At 41.2% G+C, this 25,864-nt stretch overlaps 1 protein-coding gene and 1 pseudogene across 1 annotated transcript; both read right to left on the minus strand.

Annotated features, from left to right (window-relative positions):
• Positions 1–281: 281 nt before the first annotated feature.
• LOC112442410 (zinc finger protein 492-like) lies at positions 282–8,457 on the minus strand (annotated as a pseudogene).
• On the minus strand, positions 6,653–20,957 carry LOC786224 (KRAB domain-containing protein 5-like). The gene is made up of 5 exons (XM_024979326.2): positions 20,495–20,957; positions 19,912–20,004; positions 13,821–14,108; positions 9,274–9,411; positions 6,653–6,960 (listed from the first exon to the last, which is right to left on the minus strand). Coding segments are annotated over exons 1-4 (543 nt in total). The 5' UTR covers positions 20,655–20,957; the 3' UTR covers positions 6,653–6,960; positions 9,274–9,409.
• Positions 20,958–25,864: the final 4,907 nt, after the last annotated feature.

Here is a 25,864-nt window from a genome sequence, read left to right on the forward strand (position 1 = left end):
TGCTGGGAGAAATATCAATAACCTCAGATATGCAGATGACACCACCCTCATGGCAGAAAGTGAAGAGGAACTAAAAACCCTCTTGATGAAGGTGAAAGCGGAGAGTGAAAAAGTTGGCTTAAAGCTCAACATTCAGAAAATGAAGATCATGGCATCCAGTCTCATCACTTGATGGGAAATAGATGGGGAAACAGTGGAAACAGTGTCAGACTTTATTTTTCTGGGCTCCAAAATCACCACAGATGGTGACTGCAGCCATGAAATTAAAAGAGGCTTACTCCTTGGAAGTAAAGTTATGACCAACCTAGATAGCATATTCAAAAGCAGAGACATTACTTTGCCAACAAAGGTCCCTCTATTCAAGGCTCCTGATGCTGGAAGGGACTGGGGGCAGGAGGAGAAGGGGATGACAGAGGATGAGATGGCTAGATGGCATCACCGATTCGATGGACATGAGTTTGGATAAACTCCGGGTGTTGGTGATGGACAGGGAAGCCTTGCCTGCTGCGGTTCATGGGGTCACAAAGCGTTGGACATGACTGAGTGACTGAACTGAACCGAACTGATCCTTCATCTTCTAATGGAAAATAGATAGAAATGGTTGCAACACAACATAAAAAGGCTAATCTTTGAAGCGTTAACCATCAAAAACTTTTTTTCATTCACACTAGAAACAAAGCATAGTATGGATTATTTGAGCATTGAATTACATTCATTTTGCTTTTCAACTAATCTTAAATCAAGTCATTGTAAAGAAAGATACATTGATTAAAAGTGTAGCCTTCTAACTGTCAACCTTTATCTCACGATCCTGGCTAATATATCCATTTTCTGTTTTTTAACTATGGATTGCTCTCTACAGTAATTCTCCATCTAGAGAAAATTTAGAAAAGAGGATTGATGAAATACTTTCTAGTATGCAATCTCTGTAATTTATTTCAAGTTGATTTTTGATTAAATAGTTTTCTACATATTTGTTACAACATTTCCATAGGTTTCTTGTATAAACTCTTGTTTTCTGATGTATGTTTAGGGCAAACATCTTCCATCACTTATTCCATCACTCGCCAGCATGTGTTCGGAGATGTGTAGTGAGATGACAACTATGACTCAAGGCTTTGCCACACATTCTGTACATTTATAAGGTTTCTCTCCAGTATGAACTTGCAAATCTGTAATAAGAACTGAATTCCGATTAAAGGCTTTGCCACATTCGGTGCATTTATACCGTCTCTCCCCAGTGGATTTGCTGATGTTTAGTAAGACAAGAACTGTTAATAAAGGCCTTGCCACACTCCGTACATTTATAACGTCTGTCCCCCATACGAATTCGGTGATGTTGAGTAACATTTGAACTTGTAATAAAGGTTTTGCCACATTCTTTACATTTGTATCATTTCTCCCCAGTATGGATTTGATGATGTGCAGTTAAACTTGAACTTTGAATAAAAGTTTGACCACATTCTGTACAATGATAAGGTCTCTCACCAGTATGAATTTGCTGATGTCGAGTAAGATGTGAGCAATGGATAAAGGCTTTGTCACATTCTTTGCATTTATAAGGTTTCTGTCCAGTATGTGTTCACTGATGTTGAGTAAGGGTTGAGTTCTGATTACAGGCTTTGCCTCATTCTGTACATTTATAAGGTTTCTCTGCAGTAAGCATTTGCTGATTTTCAGGAAGTGTTGAGGTGTGATTAAAGGCGTTGCCACATTCTGTACATTTATAAGGTTTCTCTCCAGTATGAATTCGCTGATGTTGAATAAGATGTGAGCAACGGATAAATGCTTTGCTACATTCTGTACACTTGAAAGGTTTCCTTCCTGTATGACAGAGGAAGGTGAGTGAGCTACGCCGCGGCCAACAAGAGGCGTCGTAAGGTCGAGGGTAGGAAGAGGCCAAAAGCACAGGTACGTAGGGGCGGGGCCAGTGGGGGCGGAGCCTTGCCTCCCCTCACCCCCACTCCTGTCAATTTTGGGTCTGTTGGTCCTTCTGTCCAGCTGTGCTTCCTTTCTCTACCTTTTCATGCCTTTAAATCTCTTCGATTCCTTCTGGAGCAGAGCTGCTTCCTGCTTGTTCTAACTAGTGTTTCAAACAATTAAGGCAAAAGAGAAAAATTTTGAGAGGTGTCTATGGGAATCTGAGGTGTTTTCAGCAAGTTGAAAAACGGGGAAAATTCAAAAGCCCTTTGTGTGAGTGTGTGAAGATGGGTGTCTCCTCAGTGACCAAAAGTAGAACATAATCACTTCAGCAGCAGCCGCAACAACAATTAACAGAAGCAATCTGTGTATCAACAGATTCTGGCAGGAGTAACGGTATGTAATTTCTGTAGTTATGTTATAAACAACAATGTGGGTTCCGGTCTCCCTCTTTCTTTCTGGACTCACTTCCTAAGAGAAAAGCCAACTGCCCTGTTGTAAGCAGGTCTCTGGTTACAGTTTCCTCCCAACGGTTCATCTGAGTGATTCAGTTCAGTTCAGTCGCTCAGTCGTGTCCGACTCTTTGGGACCCCATTGAGTCAGTGATGCCACCCAACCATCTCATCCTTTATTGTCCCCTTCTGCTCCTCTCTTCAAGCTTTTCCAGTATCAGGGTCTTTTCTAATGTCACTTATTCGCATCAGGTGGCCAAAGTATTAGAGTTTCACCTTCAGCAACAGTCCTTTCAATGAATATTCAGGACTGATTTCCTTTACGATGGACTGGTTGGATCTCCTTGCTCTCCAAGGGACTCAGAGTCTTCACTACCACAGTTAAAAAGCATCAGTTCTTCAGTGCTCAGCTTTCTTTATAGCCCAACTCTCCCATCTATACATGACTCCTGGAAAAACCATACCCTTGACTACATGGACATTTGTTGGCAAAATAATATCTGTGCTTTTTAATATGCTGTCTAGGTTGGTCATAACTTTTCTTCCAAGGAATAAACATCTTAAAATTAAATGGCTGCAGTCACCATCTGCAGTGATTTTGCAACCCGAAAAAATAAAGTCTGTCGCTGTTTCCATTGTTTCCTGTCTATTTCCCATGAAGTGTTGAGACCAGATGCCATGATCTTAATTTTCTGAATGTTGAGTTTTAAGCGAACTTTTTCACTCTCCTCTTTCAGTTTCATCAAAAGGCTCTTTAACTCTTCTTCGCTCTCTGCCCTAAGGGTTGTGCCATCTGCATTTCTGAGATTATTGGTATTTCTACCAGCAATCTTGATTCCAGCTTGTGCTTCATGCAGTCCAGCATTTCTCATGATGTACTCTACATATGAATTAAATAAACAGGGTGACCCATGCTTAGGGTGGGGCCAAGAGCAATGCCAATAATAGGATCACACAAGAGCTTGCTAGAGCATGAAAGGTGACACACAGAGCACACCCCATGGAGAATATTTTGCGAGGAGAAATATTCAGTGGCTTCTCTCCCAGTGGGTGTGCCCCAATCCCACCAGCCTCTCACCACAGATCAGAAACAGCTCAGAAACAGATCTGGGGCTCTATTCCACCAACCAGGGAGCAGAGCAGGTATCACCACAAAGAGGGCAGTGAAAACCACAGAGCAATTGGGAAGATGCCCTCAATATCCAGGGCAAGCTCTGGTCATTGTAATCCAATCAAAGCCCAGATCAAGGGGATAAGGGCACAAACCTCTGGACCAACCTCACCCACCAAGTTGCAGACACCAGAGGAAGACTATCTAGGTTACTGTAGCCGTCAAAACAGAGATCACAGACAGAAAACTGGACAAAATGAGAAGGCAAGAAATAGGATATAGAGAGCAAAGCAACATCAAACCCTACAAAAACCACTAAATGAAGAGAAGATAGGCAATCTAAAAATTACTTCTTGCTTTTAGTCGTCTTAAGTGGAGACACCAGACGTTTTCACAAATCCTAGTCTCCTGATAATTCTTTAATCCACTTCTTTTCAAACATGTTTCTGAGAATGTTCTATTAGATGTTTCAATCTAAAAATCATAAATGGTAGTGACAGAAAATGAATCAGAAACTGAGGACACATAAGACAGTGTCCAAGGAAGTGGATTACAATTAAGATAAACTAAATAAAGTGCTAGTTCTTAAGAAATTAAATAAGAAGAGAGCCTTTTAAAAATATGGTTGAAACTCATAGCTCTGTGGAGACCAAAGTGGTATGGAAATCAATAGAATGGGAAAGACTGGAGATCTCTTCAAGGAAATTGATATACCAAGGGAACTTTTCATACAAAGATGGGCACAATAAAGGACAGAAATGGTATGGACCTAACAGAAGTGGAAACTATTAAGAAAAAGGGACAAGAATACAAGGAGAGATATACAAAAAAGATCATAATGACCAATATAACCAGGATCGTGTGATAACTCAGCTAGAGACAGACATCCTGGAGTCTGAAGTCAAGTGGGCCATGGGAAGGATCACTATGAATAAAGCTAGTGGAGGTGATAGAATTCCAGTTGAGCTGTTTCAAGTCCTAAAAGATGATGTTGCGCAAGTGCTGCACATAGTATGCCAGCTAATTTGGAAACCTCAGTAGTGGCCACAGGACTGGAAAAGGTCAGTTTTCATTCCAATCCCAAAGAAAAACAATGCCAAAGAATGATGAAACTAACACAATTGCACTCATTTCACGTACTACAAAAGTAAGGTTCAAAATTCTCCAAGTGTGGCATCAACAGTATGTGAACCGAGAACGTCCAGACGTTCAAGCTGGATTTGCAAAAGGCAGAGGAACCAGAGATTAAATTGCCAACATCCATTGAATCATAGAAAAAGCAAGAGAGTTCCAGAAAAACATCCACTTATGCTTTATTGACTACGCCACAGCCTTTGATGGTGTGGATCAAAACAAAGTGGAAAATTCTTAACAAGATGGGACTACCAGACCACCTTACCTGCCTCCTCAGAAATCTGTATGCAAGTCAAAAAGAAACAGTACTGGAGATGAACAATGGACTAGTTCCAAATTGGGAAAGGAATATGTCAAGACTGCCTATTATCACCCTGCTTGTGTAACTTATATGCAGAGTACAACATGCAGGAGCTCTCACCTCGGTCCCTGGGTTGGGAAGATCCCCTAGAGAAGGGAATGGCTACCCACTCCAGTATTCTGGCCTGTAGAAGTCCATGGATTGTATAGTCCATAGGGTCACAAAGAGTTGGTCAGAACTGAGTGACTTTCAGTTTCACTTTGCATCATGTGAAATGTCAGGCTTGAAGAAACACAAACTGGAATCAAGAGAGGGAGAAATATCAATAACCTCAGATATACAGATGACACGACCCTAATTGCAGAAAGCAAAGAGGAACTGAAGAGTCTCTTAATGAAACTGAAAGAGAGGAGTGAAAAAGTTGGCTTCAAACTCAGCATTTAGAAAACTAAAATCACGGCATCTGGTCCCATCACTTCATGGCAAATAGATGGGAAAACAATCCAAACAGTGACAGACTTTCTGTTCTTGGGCTTCAAAATCACTGCAGATCGTGACTTCAACCATGAAAGTAGAAAACGCTTGCTCCTTGGAAGGAAAGCTATGAGCAATGTAGACAGCATACCAAAAAATAGAGACATTCCTTTGCAGACAAATGTCTGTGTACTCAAAGATATGGTTTTTCCAATAGTCACGTATGGATGTGAGAGTTGAACCATAAAGTAGGCTGAGCATCGAAGAATTGATGCTTTTGAACTGTGGTGTTGGAGAAGACACTTGAGAGTCTCTTAGACTGCAAGGACTCTATTCTGAAGGAAAGCAATCTGGAATATTCGTTGGAAGGACTGATGCTAAAGCTGAAGCTCCAATACTTTGACAATCTGATGTGAAGAACTGATGCATTGGAAAATATCCTGATGCTGGGTAAGACTGAGGGCAGGAGGAGAAGGGGACGACAGAGGATGAGATGGTTGGATGGCATCACTGACTCGATGAACGTGAGTTTGAGCAGGGTCTGGGAGTTGGTGATGGACACGGAAGCCTGGCATGCTGTAGTCCATGGGGTCCCAAAGAGTTGGACACGACTGAGCCACAGAACTGAACTGACTGATCGGTATAATTGATTCTCTTTGCTATACAGTAGTACAAAATTGTAAAACAGCTATATTCCAATTAGAACTTTTTAAACTAATTTCTTTATATAATCTAGAAATGTTTATAACTTGAATCAAGTATTAATAATATGGTGCAAAATGTGCTGAGCATTTATGCCAGTTTATTTTAAAATTCTATGAGGTAATTGAATATAGTAAATATTTTTCATTTTAGAATTGGGGCAAATACACTTAAGATATTTAATATGAGATCATATAAGGAAAGGAGAAACTTTGTAGTCAACCTGAGATGTGCAGTCTTTCATTTTCGGGAGGTTTTGCTTTCTGTAGTGAAAAAAGCTTTTGAATTTGAAATTTATTTAGAAGGTCCTTCTAGCTCCCTGTGGATAGGAAGTTATAAATCAGAAAACAAAAATCTGTCCCCAGTATTCCTAGTAATTTAGGAGTTTGTCTACCACTTCACTCACACATTTTTGGCTAGAGGTACAAAGAAACTTTAAAAGGACTGTCATACAGTTACTCAAAATGGGCAGTTTTCCTAGGACCCCCAGAAATGGAAGAGCAACCAATGAATGCAGTTTCTCACAAGACAAGAGGAGACTTCTAGTTCACACTGTGATGAAGGAAAGTAATCACTGGAGATGAATTTATGAATGATTTAAGAGAGACTAGGGCAGGTGATACATTTCTATGACAGCAGTGGACACAAACCCAGGTTTTCCAAAATCAATTCCACTGAAGATGATCTTCCAAAACCACCTGACGAAGGATGACTTCCTCTAGCTCCTTGGACCTCTTATCTGAGTCATCATCTCCATCCATTCATACATACTGGGAATATGGCTGTTGTCTCCATTCTCCTTATATTCCTGGGATCGTTCAGTTGCTCCAGAAAGGTGATCAGGTCCAGCTTAGAGCCCACAAGACCTGTTCATCAGAGAAAGGAATATTTGTGTTTCAGAGACTCATCAGTGTCCAATCCAATATGTGTTCAGTTGAGACGAGAACACAAGAGACAATGTTAATACAGCCTGGAAAATGATTTCCCCAAATCCTTTATTCAAATCACCTATATAACACTAACAAATACATAACACCAGATCCTGAGATACTGGTCAAGTACTACGAAGGCAAAGTAAGTGTGTAACTGTGAACTTGACCCAGAGGGATGGTATGGGGAGGGAGGTTCAGGATGGGGAACACGTGTACACCTGTGGCAGATGCATGTTGATGTATGGCAAAACCAATACAATATTGTAAAGTAAAAATAATAATTAAAAAAAATCTAAAAAAAAAGGAAAAAAAATAAAAAATAACAGGGGTGTCTATTTAATACTACAGAGCTTATACAATTACCACTAACCTAGAATGCAGTGATAGGTTCCAGTGAAGGGTGTCAGATTCATGATCTCCAAACAAGAAGATTTAACTTTGGGACCAGAGAACAGGCACCAGAGCTGATCGCTGAAGACCATTTGTGTAGCACAGTTTTATTAAAGTGAAAAAGGGACAGAGAAGTTTCTGACATAGACATCAGAAGGGGGTGGAGAGTGCCCCCCTTGCTAGTCTAAGCAAGGGAGCTATATACTTTTTTAATCAGTAATTACAATAAATCAAAAGAATGTCTCAAGGTTGTACAAATTTTACCAGACCCACTCCCACAATCCTAAAGGAAATCAGTTCTGAATATACATTGGAAGTACTGATGCTGAAACTAAGACTCCAATACTTTGGCAAGCTGATGCGAAGAGCTAACTTATTTCAAAAGACCCTGATACTGGGAAAGATTGAATGCGGGAGGAGAAGGGGACGACAGAGGATGAGATGGTTGGATGGCATCACCGACTCAATGGGTTTGAGTAAACTCCGCGAGTTGGTGATGGACAGGGAGGCTTGGTGTGCTGCAATCCATGGGGTTGCAAATAGTCAGACAAGACTGAGCAACTGAACTGAACTGAACCAGACCCTCTCCCATAATATAAATTCTAAGATATCAGGATTAGTCAGAAGGTTTTCAGGAAGGAGAAACTGTGCTCAAGCAGGATACATTTTGTTATATAATCCCTAGTACAGAGTTTAAACCGAGTTGTTTGTTGTTTAATCATCAGTTCTGGGCTTAAAGAAAAAGTCCTGTGTCTAAGACTCATAAAGACATAAAAAAGTCATTTTATGTGTCTAAGACCAAGGAATGTAAAGGGAAAAAAGGTATTTGTCTTTTCCTCCTTTAGAATTGCAGACCCCTATCTCCTCCACGAGAGTCCCAGACCACCACCCTCCCCCTTCCTCCTCAGGACCCTGGACTTCTTATCAACCTGCCTAGGAATTGACTCTCACAGAAGGAGGCAGAGTACATCAAGGAAGAAAAAGGTTACCAGCATAATGAATTATCCTGAAGCCTTTCTTTCCAAATTCATACATACCCATTTCCCTTAGAAAGGAGAGATTTCAAACTCCTGTGGAAATCAAAAATTTTCAGAAACATTCTAGAAATGATGGAACCAAAACCCAGTAGGTAGATAAGGGATTCTGGAAGGAAGCTGTCATCATCTAAGCAGGCCAGCTTCCTATAGTTCTCTAACATCACGTCCCTGTACAATGCCCATTGAAAGTTTTGTGGAAAACTCTGGACCACTGAGTTGAGTCACTGGGCTTCCCAGCTGGCTCAGTGGTAAAGAATCTGCCTGCCAGTGCTGGAGATGCGGCTTCAGTCTCGGGGTGGAGAGAATCCCGGGGAGGAGGAAATGGCAACCCACTGCAGAATTCTTGCCCGGAAAATCCCATGGACAGAAGAGAGTTGATTCTATGTATAATGGCACTTTCAAACTCTGTTCTAAATATCTAAATTGCATGCAGGTGCTGTCATTACTGCATTTCCCAACGTCCCTAAAATCCCAACACCAAACCACATCCCAGTGGGAGTAAGGATAGGAGTGACGCCAAATGCTGATCTCTCACAAAAAGAATATTTTCAACAGTTGAAAGTCGCTGATTGACGTTGAGAATTTATCATGCTCCATAGAAAGCGAAAATGCAGACAATGGAGCAAAGGGTCTGGGACAGCAGGAAGTAGTCTAAAGGGCTGGTCTGCACTATCATAATAAGAAATAGGAAAAAAATAAGATGATAATAAATGCCCGGGAAGAAAAATTAGGAGCAGAGAGCTAAAGGCTTGCATATTCTCACTGGGGCATTTTAGGAGGAAAAGCAGACACAGCCCGAAACCCAGGACAGGATATTTACCTGAGAAGCTGCCATTTCCTTCTCTTCTTCCTCCTGCTCTGTCTTCTCTGGGGATATTACGCTGCAAACGCACTTCTGAGTTTTGAGAAAATACCTTGGAGGGCATCAACACAACTTTATATTCTGCAACCACCGCTCCTACAAACAAAAGGATTTTGAAAAGCTGAGAATACCGACCTCTCCTGTCCTCTGTCTCAGGAGAGATTCAGGAACAATGAATTTCTACCTGGAGACCAGCCTGTGAACTCATTTCTTGATTGTTCTCTCCCCATAGAGAGCTCCTAACACTCTGCTCACACAGATGATGTGAGCTGACTGACTTCCTCCGTCCAAATACAGCTAGACCAACCCTGCTGCCTCTCCTCAGACTGACTCCGGGGCTCAGCTCTCAGATGATCCAGATGGACCAGGAGCTACGTCCTTAACCTGGGCCTCTGCTTAGAATCTCCTGGAACACTTCCTACAAACCACCCTGATACTCCCACAGGAGCACACAGAACTCTGTTGGGAGGGCATCAGTGAGGTCATTTCTGAAACGGGTCACGTAATCCTGATGGAGGGGAAGATTTAGGGCAGGAAATTCTGAGAGAGGTTAAAGCTTGAATCAGGCAGAGAAAACAAGAGTACTTGCAGTTCAGCTTTTACACTTTACCCTGAGTGAAGTGCCTCAGGCTCTCCAGGCTGAGTGTGGGTTAATTCACTTAAACCAAGTCAAGGATTCTGGTGAGCACTGTGAGGGTGTTGAAAGGTTGCTGTTCAACCAAAAAAGACCCCTGGATTCTTGGCCTCCTGAGGAGAAGAATTCAATCTGGGGCCAGAGATGAGGCTTGATCGCTCACAGCTTTTGTGTAATAAAGTTTTATTAAAGTATAAAAGAGATAGAGAAAGCTTCTGACATAGACTTCAGAAGGGGGCAGAAAGAGTGCCCCCTTGCTAGTGTTAGCAAAGCAGTTACATACTTTTATTTAGTTATTCCAGTGAATCAAAAGACTGTCTGGAGGTTGTAAAGACCTCACTAGACCCACTCCCATAATTTACATTTTAAGACAACAAAATTAGCCAGAAAGTGTTTTTCCAGAGAGTGTCCTCAAGCAGGATAAAACTACATTTGTCCTTTCTTCCTCCTTGAGAATTCCAGACCCCTCTCTCCTTGGGGACCCCTGGACTTATCAACCTGCCTAGAAATTGACTCTCTCAGTGTGATTGAACGGGGGTCTGTGGATAGACCCTGAGGTCCAGCAAGACTGCTGGTCTCAAGGAAGGGGTTCATCTAGTGCATGTGCTCACAAGACTGGCTGGTGTGAGCTCAAGGACCTGCAGGCTGCCTGATCCCCAGACAGATGCTGAGGCAGCAACATCATGGAGCAGTTTAGGGAAACTGTCAACAATACTCTGTATCATCTTTCTTACTAGAATCATCCCAGTGTCTAAGTAGTTACAAAATGAAAGACGAGATACAACCTAGAAATGATGGAATGTACATGAAGTTATGAGAAATTTAAATCCAGTGAGTAAACTAATTTCCCCATATGCCATCCTTGTGTGTTATCGAACAGTTAATTGCGGTCTCTTCACTACAACCTTAAATAAGGTGGGCGAGGTTGCTGTTGGTGGTGGGTTAACATTTCATTCATTACAACAACCGAAACAATAAAAGCCATTCACTTTTATGAATAACCATGTATTAAATTTCACACATAGTTGAAATAAAACCTTTTACAATCCGCGGTATGATCCATGATTAAATACAGATCAAAAGTACGGAGAAAGATATTCAATTTTTGATATAATGATGTGAGATTTCTGATTTCCACGGCTTACCAAACAAAGACTAGGAAGCACTTAGCAAGCATGATATGCACCAATTCCATGCCTTTTCCAGGAAGGGTTTCTTACGTTTCTAGGTTATTGCTGTCTTGATTTCAACACTGTCAAGTAATAATCATGACTTGTGTTAATATTATAAAGATACATCAATATTGCAGTGAACTGTCATTGTGTTCTTCTTACAAATGAAGGATATTACTATTGAAACATTACAATGAACTTCTGACTTACTTTAACACACGGAAAGATTAAACGATCACTTACTTCATGGCAACCTCCAGATATTTCACGTCAACGACAAACACCTCTATTTAAATGCTCATTGTCCATTTTACATTATGCTATTCTCAAACTTCTAATGGAGATTAGATAGAAATGGTTGCAACACAATATAAAAAGGCTAATCTTTAATAAACCATCAAAAACCTATGTTTGCAAACACACTAGAAAGAAAGCATAACGTGGATTATTTGAGTGGTGAATTACATTCACTCCAAATAACCTCACATCACATCATTATTAACAGGCATATATACATTGCTAAGAACTGTAATGTTCTAACCATTAACCTTCATCTCACGATTCATGCTAAAATATCCATTTTCCATCAGTTTTAACTATGGACTGCTCCCTGCAGTCATTCTCCTTCAGAGAAACTTCTGAAAACAAAGTTGATGAAATGCCTTCTAGTACGCATATTTCGGAGAAGGCGATGGCACCCCACTCCAGTACTCTTGCCTGGAAAATCCCATGGATGGAGGAGCCTGCTGGGCTGCCGTCCTTGGGGTCGAAAAGAGTCGGACATGACTGAGCTACTTCACTTTTCACTTTCATGCATTGCGAAGGAAATGGCAACCCACTCCAGTGTTCTTGCCTGGAGAATCCCAGGGACGGGGGAGCCTGGTGGGCTGCTGTCTACAGGGTCGCACAGAGTCAGACACGACTGTAGCGACTTAGCAGCAGGAGCACGCATCTTTACTTCGATTTAACTTTGATTAAATACCTTTCTATATATTTGTTGCATCACTTCCATTGGTTTCTTATATAAACTCTTGTGTTTTCTGATGCATGTTTAGGGCAAACCTCTTCCATCACTTGTTCCATTACTAGGGCTTCTCTCAAGTGTGTGTTCTCAGATGTTTAGTGAGATTACTACTATGACTAAAGGCTTTGTCACATTCTGTACATTTATAACGTCTCTCTCCAGTTGAATTCGCTGATGTTGAGTAAGATGTGAGCACTAAATAAAGGCTTTGTTACATTCTGTACATTTATAAGGTCTCTCCCCAGAATGAATTAGCTGATGTCGAGTAAGAAGTGAGGGACGATGAAAGGCTTTGTTACATTCTTTACATTTATAAGGTTTCTCTCCAGTATGAACTTGCAAATGTGTAGTAAGAATTGAATTCCGATTAAAGGTTTTGCCACATTCTGTACATTTATACGGTCTCTCCCCAGTATGAGTTTGCTGATGCTTAGTAAGACTAGAACGCTTAATGAAGGCCTTGCCACTTTCTGTACCTTTATAACATCTATCCCAAGTATGAATTCGGTGACGTTGAGTAAGGACTGAACTCGTAATAAAGGCTTTGCCATATTCTTTACATTTATAAGGTCTCTCTCCAGGATGAATTTGCTGATGTTCAGTAAGATGTGAGCCACGGATAAAGGCTTTGTTACATTCTTTACATTTATAAGGCTTCTCTCCAGTATGAATTCGCTGATGATAGGTTAGCTGTGAGTAGCAGATCAAGGCTTTGCTACATTCTGTACATTTGTAAGGCTTCTGTCCCGTATGAATTCGCCAATGTTGAATAAGATTTGAGTTGTGATTAAAGGTTTTGCCACATTCTGTACTTTATAAGGTTTCTCTCCAGCGTCAATTCTCTGATGTTTAGTAAGAAGTGAGCTATGGTTAAATGCCTTGGTACATTCTGTACCTTCGAAAGGTTTCCTTCCTGTATGAATTTTCTTATGTCTACTTAGATGGCATGAGTTACTAAATACTTTCCCACATATCTTACACTTGTTTTCTTTCTGTGGATTGTGAACAGTCTGCTGTTGAATAAGTTCTAAAGACTGATTAGAAACCTTCCCATATTCAGTACAAGTCCTCTCTTCAGTACAAGTACTCTTATCTAGAGAAAAACCTGACATTTGATCAAAGGTATTTCTACATTTATTACTTTTAGAACTCTTGTTTGATGTTTCGGAACCCTGATGTTTCAAAAGTTTTGAGTCTCCTTCAACCCTATACTCATTTTCTTTGCCCGAATACCTTCTCAGTCCACCATTAATACTCTTGCAATTATTGGAGCTGGAGCTGTTACTTAAGGTCTGACTCATTTTATTACATATGGAAAGTTGTTGTGTATTAACCATATCACAATATTTAGTGAACAATGATGGCTGGATTATGTCTCCTCCATTATTATCAACATTATATATCATGGAATGGAGAGAAAATATCTGTCGGGGGAAGAAAAATGACTCTCTGCTCACGGATCTCTCAAATTGATTAGATAGTGAATTTTCCCACTCATTGTTAAATTTTACGTGTTCAGACATCCTTGAATGTATGTTTAGTAGAAGCCTACATTCACAATTGTCTGAATGAGGATTTGCAGTAGAGACTAAATTACCTTCCATATTTTCCACATGTCCCTTCAGAGAATATGTAGGTTTCAAAAAAGGATGGAAATCTTTTCTTAAATACTTACACTTCTCGGCAGATATTGAAGATTGAAGTTGCTGTTTTTCCCAGTTTGACTCACGTTGCTCATTGCTTTTGGCAGTAATGTTAGCATTATGTGTAACTGTCTCCATTTCCTTATTTCCATAAAAACATCCTCTCTGTCTTTCATATACCCTTGTATATTCCCAGTCTTTCATTAAATTTAAGTTTCTGAGGTGAAATATTTGATATATTCCTAGGTTTGCTTTTGGGAATACATCCTCTAACGCTGGATTCTTTGGCATCAAATCCTGGGTGTCTTGTGGAGACATAGCTGAAAGATACCAAATAACAAGTAATTTCCCCTGCTATTCTCAGTGAATATCTTTAAAGATTTAAAGAAAATTGATGACCATTAGCTAGTTTAAAAATAAAATAGAGACCGAAGGATCAAGATGCCAGAGGCTTAGGCAGATGTGGAGCTCATCTCTCTCTCCACAAATGAATGAGAAATGGAACAATTCTCTTGGAGCCCAGCTGAACAGTAGCAGAGGCCCTTGGATATCTGAAAGGACAAGAAAGATTCCTGCTGAGCCAGGTAGGACAAAAGAAAGAAGAAGGAAAAGGAAGAGGAGAGGAAGTGGGTTGGGGCCTGTAACCCTCCCAGGAGATGAAAGTGAGGAGATATCTCCATATCCGGGGAAGCTTCTCACTGGGGGAGCTCAGTTTGGACAGAAGGCAAGCCTCATTCTCTGTGCGAAGAAAACATGGCAACCAGCGTGTGGCAGCAGGACAGAGTGAGACCTGCACACAGGGTGCTGACCCCAGCCCTGCCTACCCAGCCTTAGAGGCATGTCCACCAATGCAGACAAGGGCTGAGTGCTGAAATGTGGGGTTTGTAGAGCGGACCGAGGCAGAGGACTACTGTTGGCTATGAGGAAACATCCTGAAGGGATGGCCATGACGGAGGAGCTCTGCAAACAAGATGCTTGTGGCGAAGCCTGAACCACCATAGAGCAGAATGCCATTGGTGAGTGACGCCCAAACAAGAAGCCCACGCATCCCTTGTCCCTTGTGCCGGCTTCTGCTCTCCAAGGACTATGAAGAACTCCACCCACGTAGGACTTTTGAGCCCCCAGACACGGCCTCTCCCATCCATCTCCTCCACAATCAGCAGAATCCTGTGCTCAGGGGCAGCTTCAGGAGAAGACACTTGTGAGTTGGCCACACGCACAGATGGAGCTGAAAGCACACGTGAAACCCAGGGATAAAGAAGAAACCTGAAACCTCTCCTTGGAGCAACACAAGCCATGGCTTACACCCACAACCGGCCTTGTAACCTCAGCCCCTACAGAGCATCTGAATCAACAACCAGGGCTCTCCCAGTCATGGCAGGTGTAGCTTTAGCAGCTGTAGACTTTGTGGGCTTCTACACAAGGGGGCTGGGCCAGGACAGAGCCAGAGGTGCCCCGTAGCACCACAGCGGATTCAGCTGCACACCCAAGGCAATCCCAGGACCTGACTTCACTGAATCTGTGCTGGTGACCTTGCAAAAAAAACATCTGAGAGCCACCAGGGCCATGTGCCATCATGCCCATGGTTAAGGTGGTCTAAGTGCAGTGCCAACACTCCATATCACGAGAGCCTGCAGAACGCATGAGAGGGGACACCAGAGCACACCCTGAGGTGAACACTCCTAGAGGAGTAATACTCAGTGACTTCTCTCCCAGTGGGTGTGCTCCAATCCCACCTGCCTGGCACCACAGATCAGATTCACAGCAAAGACTCAGATCTGGGGGCTCTATTACCCCACGCAGGGAGCAGGCACCACCAGAGACAGGGCAGTAACAACCACAGAACAAGGGGGAAACAGCCCTGAATCTCCCCAGCAGGTTCTGGTCACAGTTAACAGCAATCAAAGCACAGATCAAGAGAGGATAAGGGCACAAACCTCTGGACCATCCTCACCTACTAAGGTGCAGATACCAGAAGGAAGATTAACTAGGTTTCTGCACCCTTCTAAACAGAGACCACACACAGAATGCTGGACAAAATGAGATGGCAAAGAAATAGGTTATAGGGGAAGAAACAAGATAATAACCTCCAAGGACCACTGAATTAAGAGGTGATAGTGAAAGGTTGTTGTTGAATCATGTGAATATACCGGGCTTCTTGGCCCCCGGAGGAGAAGAATTCAATCCGGGGCCAGAGACGAGGCTTGATCGCTCAGAGCTTTTGTGTAATAAAGTTTTATTGAAGTATAAAGGAGATAGAGAAAGCTTCTGACATAGGCATCAGAAGGGGGCAGAAAGAGTACCCGCCTGCTAGTCTTCAGCTGGATGTTATATAGTCACTAGCAGTCTGTTAATGAAAGAAAGGAATGTCTTAAAATTCAGAATGGCACCAGGCCCCTCACCCATAAGATGCATTTTGGGATAGTCTTGGCGCCAAATGGTTTATCCTGGGCCATAAAATGATTAACTTGAATCTTGAAGAAGGACAGATCACCATACAAATAGTTTCATTTACATAGATTAGGAGAACAATATCCATACTGGTTTGTTAAGTAGGTTCTGGGCCAAGAGGAGGAACCGACTTGGAGACAGAGTTTGGGGTAAAGGCATAGTACATTAGCATAGCTTAAGACGAACATTTCCATAAGAAAAAGGCATTGATTATCTCTAGGCTCAAGAATAGCTAACTTCAGGGGAAACCAGGTGTCATTATGGCAACACAGTATTTTAAGAGAAACCTCCCTTTAAATTTGTATAGAGAAGGAAAAAATATTGCTAGTTTGTTTCTTCCTGCCGCTTAAGACAGATAAAAATGTCTGACACTTGCAGGCTGTTTCCTCCATTTGGAGACCCCTGGCCTTCCTGCCTGTTACCCTCTCAATAGTCAATCTAATGATTACTTCTTGCTTTTAGTCATCTTAAGTGGAGACACCAAACACTTTCAAAAATCCTAGGTGCCTAGTAATTCTTTAATGCACTTCTTGCCACACATGTTTCTGAGAATGTTCTATTCGGTCTTTCAATCTAAAAATCATAGATCATAGTGACAGAGAACTAAGCAGAAACTGAGGACACATAAGACTGTGTCCAAGGAAGCTGAATAGAAATAAGATAAACTTAATATACTACTGGTTTTAAGAAATTAAATAAGAAGAGAGACTTTAAAACTATAATTGAAAGAGGGAATTCTACTCATTGCTCTGTGGAGACCTAAATGGGAAGGAAATCAATAGAATGCTAAAGACTAGAGATCTCCTTAAGAATATTAGAGGTATTGGGAATATTTCATGCAAAGATGGGAACAATAAAGGACAGAAACGGGATGGACCTAAAAGAAGTAGAAGATATTAAGAGAAATTGGGAAGGATACATGGAATAAGTATACAAAAAAGATCTTAATGACCGAGATAACCACGATGGTGTGATCACTCACCTAGTAAGAGACATCCCGGCATCCAAAGTCAAGTCAGCCTTAGAAGGCATGAACACCAACAAAGCTGATGGAACTACAGCTGAGCTATTTCAAGTCCTAAAAGATGATAATGCTAAAGTTCTGCAACTTGATAGGACGGCAAATTTGGAAAACTCAGCAGTGGCCTCAGGATGGGAAAAGGTCAGTTTTCATTCCAATCACAAATAAAGGCATCATGGAAAAAGAAAGAGAGTTCCAGAAAAACATCTATTTCTGCTTTATTGACTATGCCAAAGCCTTTGACTGTGTGGATCACAATAAACTGTGGAAAATTCTGAAAGAGATGGGAATACCAGACCACCTGGTCTGCCTCTTGAGAAATCTGTATGCAGGTCAGGAAGCAACAGTTAGAACTGGACATGGAACAACAGACTGGTTCCAAATAGGAAAAGGAGTTCGTCAAGGCTGTATATTGTCACCCTGTTTATTTAACTTATATGCAGAGTACATCATGAGAAACGCTGGACTGGATGAAACACAAGCTGGAATGAAGATTGCTGGGAGAAATATCAATAACCTCAGATATGCAGATGACACCAGCCTTATGGCAGAAAGTGAAGAGGAACTAAAAAGCCTCTTGATGAAGGTGGAAGAGGAGAGTGAAAAAGTTGGCTTAAAGCTCAACATTCAGAAAACGAAGATCATGGTATCTGGTCCCATCACTTCATGGGAAATAGATGGAGAAACAGTGGAAATAGTGTCAGACTTTATTCTTTGGGGCTCCAAAATCACTGCAGATGGTGACTGCAGCCATGAAATTAAAAGATGCTTACTCCTCGGAAAGAAAGTTATGACCAACCTAGATAGCATATTCTGCCGGGAGCAGGAGCTCCGTCCCTGGAAGAGGTCATGGGGAAGGAGGCTCGGCATAGGCAAAGGCGGGATTGAGCCTCAGGAGTCCCCCTGGAAATTCTCGAGCATCTACCCCCCAAACCAGAGTCTGCCTACTTTCTGCTTTGTGCTCTCACCTACACCTCTGACTTTTCGGGGGGCTGTCCCCCACTACCTCTCTCTGAAAAAAGAATTAACTTACAGCTCCAGTTAATAATTCCTGGGTGTGACAGTGTTTCAACCTACAAACTCCTTTGGAAGTCCTCTAGCCTGCCTGAATAGGTTTTTCCAGCCACATGTGATTGTTCAGAGCTTCCCAACAGTGAGAGGCATGAGATGTTCTAAACTGTCTGAATACAGATTCCTTTGAGCAGTTAAAAGATTGATTAGAAATTGTATTGGTGAAGGGTTTTTCACTTGTTGCACCATTGTTTGCTGCTAAGTTTCCATATCCCTTACCTGCTGTGTCCCTGGCAGTGTATTGATTAATATAATTGGTGTAAGTAGTAGCTTTAATGTTTGTAATCTTGGACCCTTGAGTTAATTCTTTTTCTTGTTATAGCCCACCACACCTTTGCCCTATAGGAATGCAACTTTAATGCTTTTGGAGGGTGGCACCTGACTTTAGAATAATCACCTTTAGAGAAAAATAAGTTTCTTAAAATGTTAACAGGCCTCTGGGCCAGAAGATGATGTAAATCACCTAAACTTTTGCATATGATAAGTTTGCAGGAAGAAAGCCTGGCTTACTGCATGACTCTACCCCTTCCCCCATTATCCTCTATGCGTAACTTAAGGTATAAAAACTACTTTGGAAAATAAAGTGCGGGCCTTGGTCACGGAAACTTGGTCTCCCCATGTCATACTTTCTCTCACCTTCTGGCTGAATTATTCAGCCTCTTTTCTCCACTGAATTTCCTCACTGAGCTATCCTTATTTCAGCCTCTTTTCTCCACTGAATTTCTTCACTAAGCTATCCTTATTTAACCACTCCTTATATCCTTAATTAATGTTTACTTAAGCAATTCTTTCCTGATCCTCACCGACACCATCCCCGCTTCGAATTCCCTGGATCCACCGGGGCTGGACCCCGGCAATATTCAAAAGCAGAGACATTACTTTGCCAACAAAGGTTTGTCTAGTCAAGGCTATGGTTTTTCCTGTGGTCATGTATGTATGTGAGAGTTGGACTGTGAAGAAGGCTGAGCGCCGAAGAATTGACACTTTTGAACTGTGGTGCTGGAGAAGACTCTTGAGAGTCCCTTGGACTGCAAGGAGATCCAACCAGTCCATTCTGAAAGAGATCAGCCCTGGGATTTCTTTGGAAGGAATGCTGCTAAAGCTGAAACTCCAGTACTTTGGCCACCTCATGCGAAGAGTTGACTCTTTGGAAAGTTCTCTGATGCTGGGAGGGATTGGGGGCAAGAGGAGAAGGAGACGACAGAGGATGAGATGGCTGGATGGCATCACTGATGCAATGGACATGAGTTTGAGTGAACTCCAGGAGTTGGTGATGGACAGGGATGCCTGGCGTACTGCGATTCATGGGGTTGCAAAGAGTCAGACACGACTGAGCAACTGATCTGATCTGATCTGATCTGTGACGGGGAAAAGAAATCACTGGAGATAAATTCATGAATGATTTCAGAGAGAGAATGGGGCAGGTGATACATTTCTATCACAGTAGTAGACACAAACCCAGGTTTTTGAAAACCATTTCCATTGAAGCAAATCTCCCAACACCACGTGATGAAGGATGAGTTCCTCGCTGCTCCTCAGACCTCTCATCTGAGTCATCATCTCCATCTATTCATACCTACCTGGGCAAATGGCTGTTGTCTCCATTCTCCTCATATTCCTGGGATCCTTCCATTGCTCCAGAAAGGCGACCAGGTCCAGCGTAGACACAAGCCCTATTTATCAGAGAAAGGAATATTTGTGTTGTTAGAGATCCATCAGTATCGAATCCAATATGTATTCAGGTAAAACGACAACGCATTTTGTTCTAGAAAATGATTTCCTTAAATACTTTATTCAAAGCAGCTATACAAGACTAACACACATCTAACAATCAGATCCTGAGATTCTGGTCAAGTAGTACTAAGCCAAAGTAAGTGGTGTCAATGTGAAATTAAGAGAGGGTACAACTATTTAATACCACAAAACTTACACAATTACCACGAACCTAGAAGGAAGGACGCAGAGTACATCAAAGAAGAAAAACGTCACCCGTATAACGAATCATCATGAAGCCTTTCTTTCTAAACTCACAAATACCCATTTTCCCCTAGAAAGCAGAGATCTGAAACTGTGCGAAGCAGAAAATTTCAGAAGACATTCTTGACATGATGGAACTAAAACCCAGTGGGTAGATAAGGGATTCTGGAAGGCAGTTATCCTCACCCAAGGAGGCCAGGTTCCCGTACTTCTCTAACATCACGTCTCTGTACAATTCCCGCTGATCGAGGTCCAGGCATTCCCACTTCTCTTGAGTGAAGTCTATGGCCACATCCTGGAACGTCATTCGTCCCTGAAATACAAAGTACAGGTGCCATGTGGCCATGGGAAGACTTTGCAATGTGACCCAAGATGAAAATGGCAAGTTCAGAGAACTGGTCGTGATTTAGTGGCTTGGCTGGCATTACAAAATACACTTTTTACACAGTACTCCTTCCTACCCAATTTCTAATATGAAGAAAAAAAGATGAGTTATTGATCTACAAGCCATTAGGGAGACTAGTTTCATCTGAAAGAGCAATTATAAAATAATCAGGGCAGTATGAGCATATTTATTCTTCAGTGTTCTACTCGTGTGACATAGGATAAATTGTTTATCAAAGAAACAGGAATTTTTTTTTTTTTTTTTTTTTTTAAGTGTAGTCTGATCCAAGAGTTCTGATGTCTGGCCAAAGTGCCACATTTTTAGCAAGGTTATTTGAGTTAGTAATGTTGAAAATTCTGCTCGATGAATGACGATTTTGAACCACAACAAAATAGAATAGTAAGGTAAGAATTCATGCTTAAGTTGAAATTCTAATTGTTTTACAGATTTTAACAGGTCTAATAGGATAGTAACCTTTCTTGTGGTCTGGGGTCGTGTTGGAAAAGAATTTCCAGACACGAGACAAAATGAGAGTTTATTAGAATGGGGGGTGTTGTTAGAACAGTTGGCCAGCTCAAGGGAGAATGGATGTTCAACAGGGGTCCTTAGTCCACTTTCATAGACAGGGTACAAGGAGTGGGACAGGGGTCTTGCAGATCATTTGATGAATGGATGAGGCACCTATACTGGGTGGGGGATGTGTAAGAAAAATACTTTCTCCTTATGGGGTAGGAGGGGAGACCGTTTATAATGCTGAGAAGGACCTGAAATCCATCAACAGTTACAACATGGGGGAGGGAAAGATGCTAATGAGTCTTGTTTTTCCATTCCTGCATTCCAAGACCCTCCTTGGTTTTATCTAGTCTTTTGTCCCTGCATCATCACATACCTCCCTCTCTTTATTTTTAGGGCCAATTCTTTGGCCCTTGTTGATACCCTGCTCATGTCTAACTATTTATCCATTTCCCTTCTCACACATTTGGGAATCCAGTTTCAGGGAAAATGGAGCAATGACCGCTCTGGCTTCTTCAGGCTGAGCCGGGGTGCCATGGGGCTCTGGGTTCCCTTTACCTACTCAGTCAGGGACCATTTATGGAGGGAGATGAGAGTCCATTGAATGATAAGGTGAGTTGTTTCAGCATTGTTTAGGTGTTGTTCAGGGAATATTCTTGCACGACCACTTGGAAATTTGTGGTATTTTAGAAGAAACAAACTTTACAAGAAAGTTAAAGGTACATGGCCCAAAGATTAGGGGCTAGCCAGGAAAACCAGAACCAGACATTGGTTCGTGATGTGTTTCTCTAGGTACAAGAAGCAGCAAGAATTTGGGCTCATAAAATCTTTACATGAAAACATCTGACCTTCGGAAGGCCAGTTCTGGGTTTTTCCCAGAGCACAGAGTTCCTTGTTTCTGATCTCTACTCTGAACTCCTTTTGGGGGGTGTTGCAAGTCAGGAGCTTGCAGTGGTCATGATGTCATCTTTGTAGAGACAGCTGGCAGAGTCCAGTCAGCAGGGTCCCTTCATAGCCACATATTTAACCATGCTTTGGGGGCATTTCTTGTCCATTGTGTCCTACGGCACTGGCAAGACTCATTCCCAGGTCTAGGGAAAGTTCCATTGATAGGCCACTCAATGTGCTACTTCTAGAGCAGGCCTTGTGAGTAGCAAAAGCCTCTGGACCATACCTGTCTTACAGCATCTAGGTCCTGGAAAATATTCCCTCTTTTTGCTTCTTCCCATATCTAGAGTTACATTATTACAATCATTGATAGCATGTGGAGCTGCATATCAGCATTTTATCACAGGCTCAGTCACACATTTAGTAACCTAAGAAACAATGTTCTGAAGTAAGCGACATAGAAAATAATTTAGCTATGGCTAGCAATTATTAGTCAGGTCGTAAGTAAAAATGATAAGTCAAGCACTTTCATTAAGTAGAGCTCAGTATACCACAGGTCATCTGACTTCATTTGTTAAATGACTATAGCCAGGTGTTAATCTCCTGGTTGTATATCATGGAGCATCTAATCTTTATCTGAAGATTGCTTCCTGAGATTACCTTTAGAAACAAACTTAGAGTGTCCTTTTTAATAACTTAATTAAATCTTTTAGAAATATAACATAAGAATGAACTATCATAACTTAATTAAATCTTTTAGAAATATAACATAAGAATGAACTATCTCAGAAGTGAGGCTTAGTAAACACTACACTTTAATTAGCAAAACTAGAAACTTAGTTTAACAATGAACAGAACTTACTACTCAGTGAAACATTTTTTTCTTTATGAGGGCATTAACCCTGTAGCCAGGGAAGGCTTTAACCCATCAAATAGAAATGAGGTTTGTCAGGGAGCTGGGAAAAGCCAGGCAGCCATGTTAGATTTCCCACAGCCTGAGTCTTTGATTTACAGCTACTGTTCACCCATTTTTAATTCCCCAATTTAGGAGCAGACTATGGCCATGTTTTAAGGACATCAAGATGGCAAAAGTCTAACCATGAGGGGTTATGTTTGTAGAAGAAGAATGAGCTTTGTCTACATGTACCATAATCTTAAGTAATGCTTATTTACTTTACCAAAGTAACAAAATATTTTAAAACTGAATATAAATGACTTAAAGGCAAAAAATTCATAATCTCTTATTGAAAGCTGCATTCTAAGAAAACTTTGTTCTATTAACATAGAGACTAGACTAAATTCCAGTCTGGTACCAGCTTCAGTTCAGTTCAGTCGCTCAGTCGTGTCTGAATCTTTGCAACCCCATGAATTGCAGCACATCAGACCTCCCTGTCCATCACCGACTCCCGGAGTTTACTCAAACTCATGTCCATCGAGTCAGTGATGCCATCCAGCCATCTAACCTATGTCGTCCCCTTCTCCTCCTGCCCCCAATCCCTCCCAGCATCAGAGACTTTCCCAGTGAGTCAACTCTTCGCATGAGGTGGCCAAAGTATTGGAGTGTCAGCTTTAGCATCAGTCCTTCCAATGAACACCCAGGACTGATCTCCTTTAGAATGGACTGGTTGGTATCTCTGATTTTCTTGAAGAGATCTTTTGTCTTTCTCATTCTATTGTTTTCCTCTATTTCTTTGCATTGATCACTGAGGCAGGCTTTCTTATCTCTCCGTGCTATTCTTTGGAACTCTGCATTCAAATGGGGACATCTTTCCTTTTCTCCTTTGCTTTTGGCTTCTCTTCTTTTCACAGCTATTTGTAAAGGCCTCCTCAGATAGCCATTTTGCCTTTTTGCATCAGATAGCAAACAAAACTTGTTTATCGGTTAACCTCAGAAAAATCCTTTCCATAAATCTTGAAATAGCAGTATTCTTACAAAGGCATCAGAGTGAAACCATAGAAGTCATGTTTAAATCTGATTGAACTGCAATTGACAATGTAGCCTGGTCACTGCTGTGACTTTAACACTGTAACAGGATAAGTAGAATTATAGTTGACCACATTTTATTAGGGCATATCAGATCTATGTATGACTTCCACATCATTCTAGGATATCTATATTAGTAGCATCAACCATATAGCACAATCTGAGAAGATTTATCACCCCTTCAACCATACTTCCCATGTAATTTAACATGTCCAATGAACCCAGGTAGTTTAATAGCTCCCTGGGATGTCTCAAGGGCCCTCTGAAGCATTCCAAAGTCAGCTAGAAGTCAAGTCATTTAGGAAGTTTTGTGGACAAATATCAAAGGGGGTTATAACAGTCAGATAAAATCATGTAGATCACTGGGAAATAATATATTCACTTAGCCAAAGTAACAAAGAAGATTTCAAAGGTAAACCTAGAACAGATCACTTTAGAGGTAAAGAAACTTAAAATCCATTATCAAAGGCAGCTCAACATCTCAAGAAAACATGTATTTATGCACAAAACTCTTCCCTTGGGGTCCACTTTCCATAAAACTTTATCACTTTCTGTACCCATTACTTTGTTCTCCCATGCTGAAAGAGCCACCTCTAAGTCAGACCTACTTTCTTTTCTCTTCATAAAATATAATTTCTTTTCTCATACCTTCTTTACTGAAAATACACATGCTACTTTCCTTAAGCAGCCTAGAAGTTAAGCATTCTGTGGATTGGTGAACATAAATACCAGTGATAATTTCGGAAAAAAATATTCTAGAGAACATCTCAGGATGGCATCAAGCATTATTCATGAATAGTCCAACATCTCTACTTTCTCTGTAAGAGGAAGTTAGTTCTCAGTAATGAATGTTTCAGAATGTTATTTTATTTGCAAATGACCTAGCTAGTCAATAAACTTCCATCACTTAGTTTGGCACAGCCCTAGAAAGTCAGGTTACCAAAATCTAGAGAATGTTTTAGAGAGACATTTCTAAAGTATAATTATTCTTAAAAGAGTTTCTCTGAAAGATCATGTCTGTTTTACATTTTCTTTGAAGTTCTTTTTTTTTTTTTTCTTCCCCTTTCCTAGAGGTACTTTCCTGGTTGAGAAACTTGTAACAGATATAAAAATATAACAATATGTAAGTAATAATAAACATAGGCACAATGAAAATACTGTGCTTAATGACTCTTAGACATATCTACATTAGATTAGTAAACAAACATTAATGCTAGATATTTAATATTTCCCAGTTCACATGAATCTGAAATTCATTTAGATAAATTTTTCTTGGAGTTAGAATTGTCTGATTTGTAAGCACTTACCTTCCTTTAGGTGAAGTGAGTAAAGTCGCTCAGTCATGTCCGACTCTTTGTGACCCCGTGAACTGTAGCCCACCAGGCTCCTCCGTCCATGGGATTCTTCAGGCAAGAATACTGGAGTGGGTTGCCGTTTCCTTCTCCAGGGGATCTTCCCAACCCAGGGATCGAACCCAAGTCTCCTGCATTGCGGGCAGATGCTTTAACCTCTGAGCCATCAGGGAAGCCCTTTAGGCCATTTAAATTAGAACTCATTAGAGCTTCAGCAATATTATATATATTAAAAAAAGCACACTGAGACATACATAAATCCAGACAGACAGAGATTTCATAGTTTCCTGCTCAAGATTTAAAACATCTCTTTGACCGTTTGTTTGTTTCTTTGTTTGGCTTAAAGTTCTGATTTGCCCAAGACTGAGTCAGGTCTCAGGCAAAGTGGGCAGTGACATTCAAGGACATGGAAAGGGTTAACTACAAGCTTTTCC

The sequence above is a fragment of the Bos taurus genome, chromosome 18 (assembly GCF_002263795.3).
Source record: "Bos taurus isolate L1 Dominette 01449 registration number 42190680 breed Hereford chromosome 18, ARS-UCD2.0, whole genome shotgun sequence".
Lineage (NCBI taxonomy): Eukaryota > Metazoa > Chordata > Mammalia > Artiodactyla > Bovidae > Bos > Bos taurus.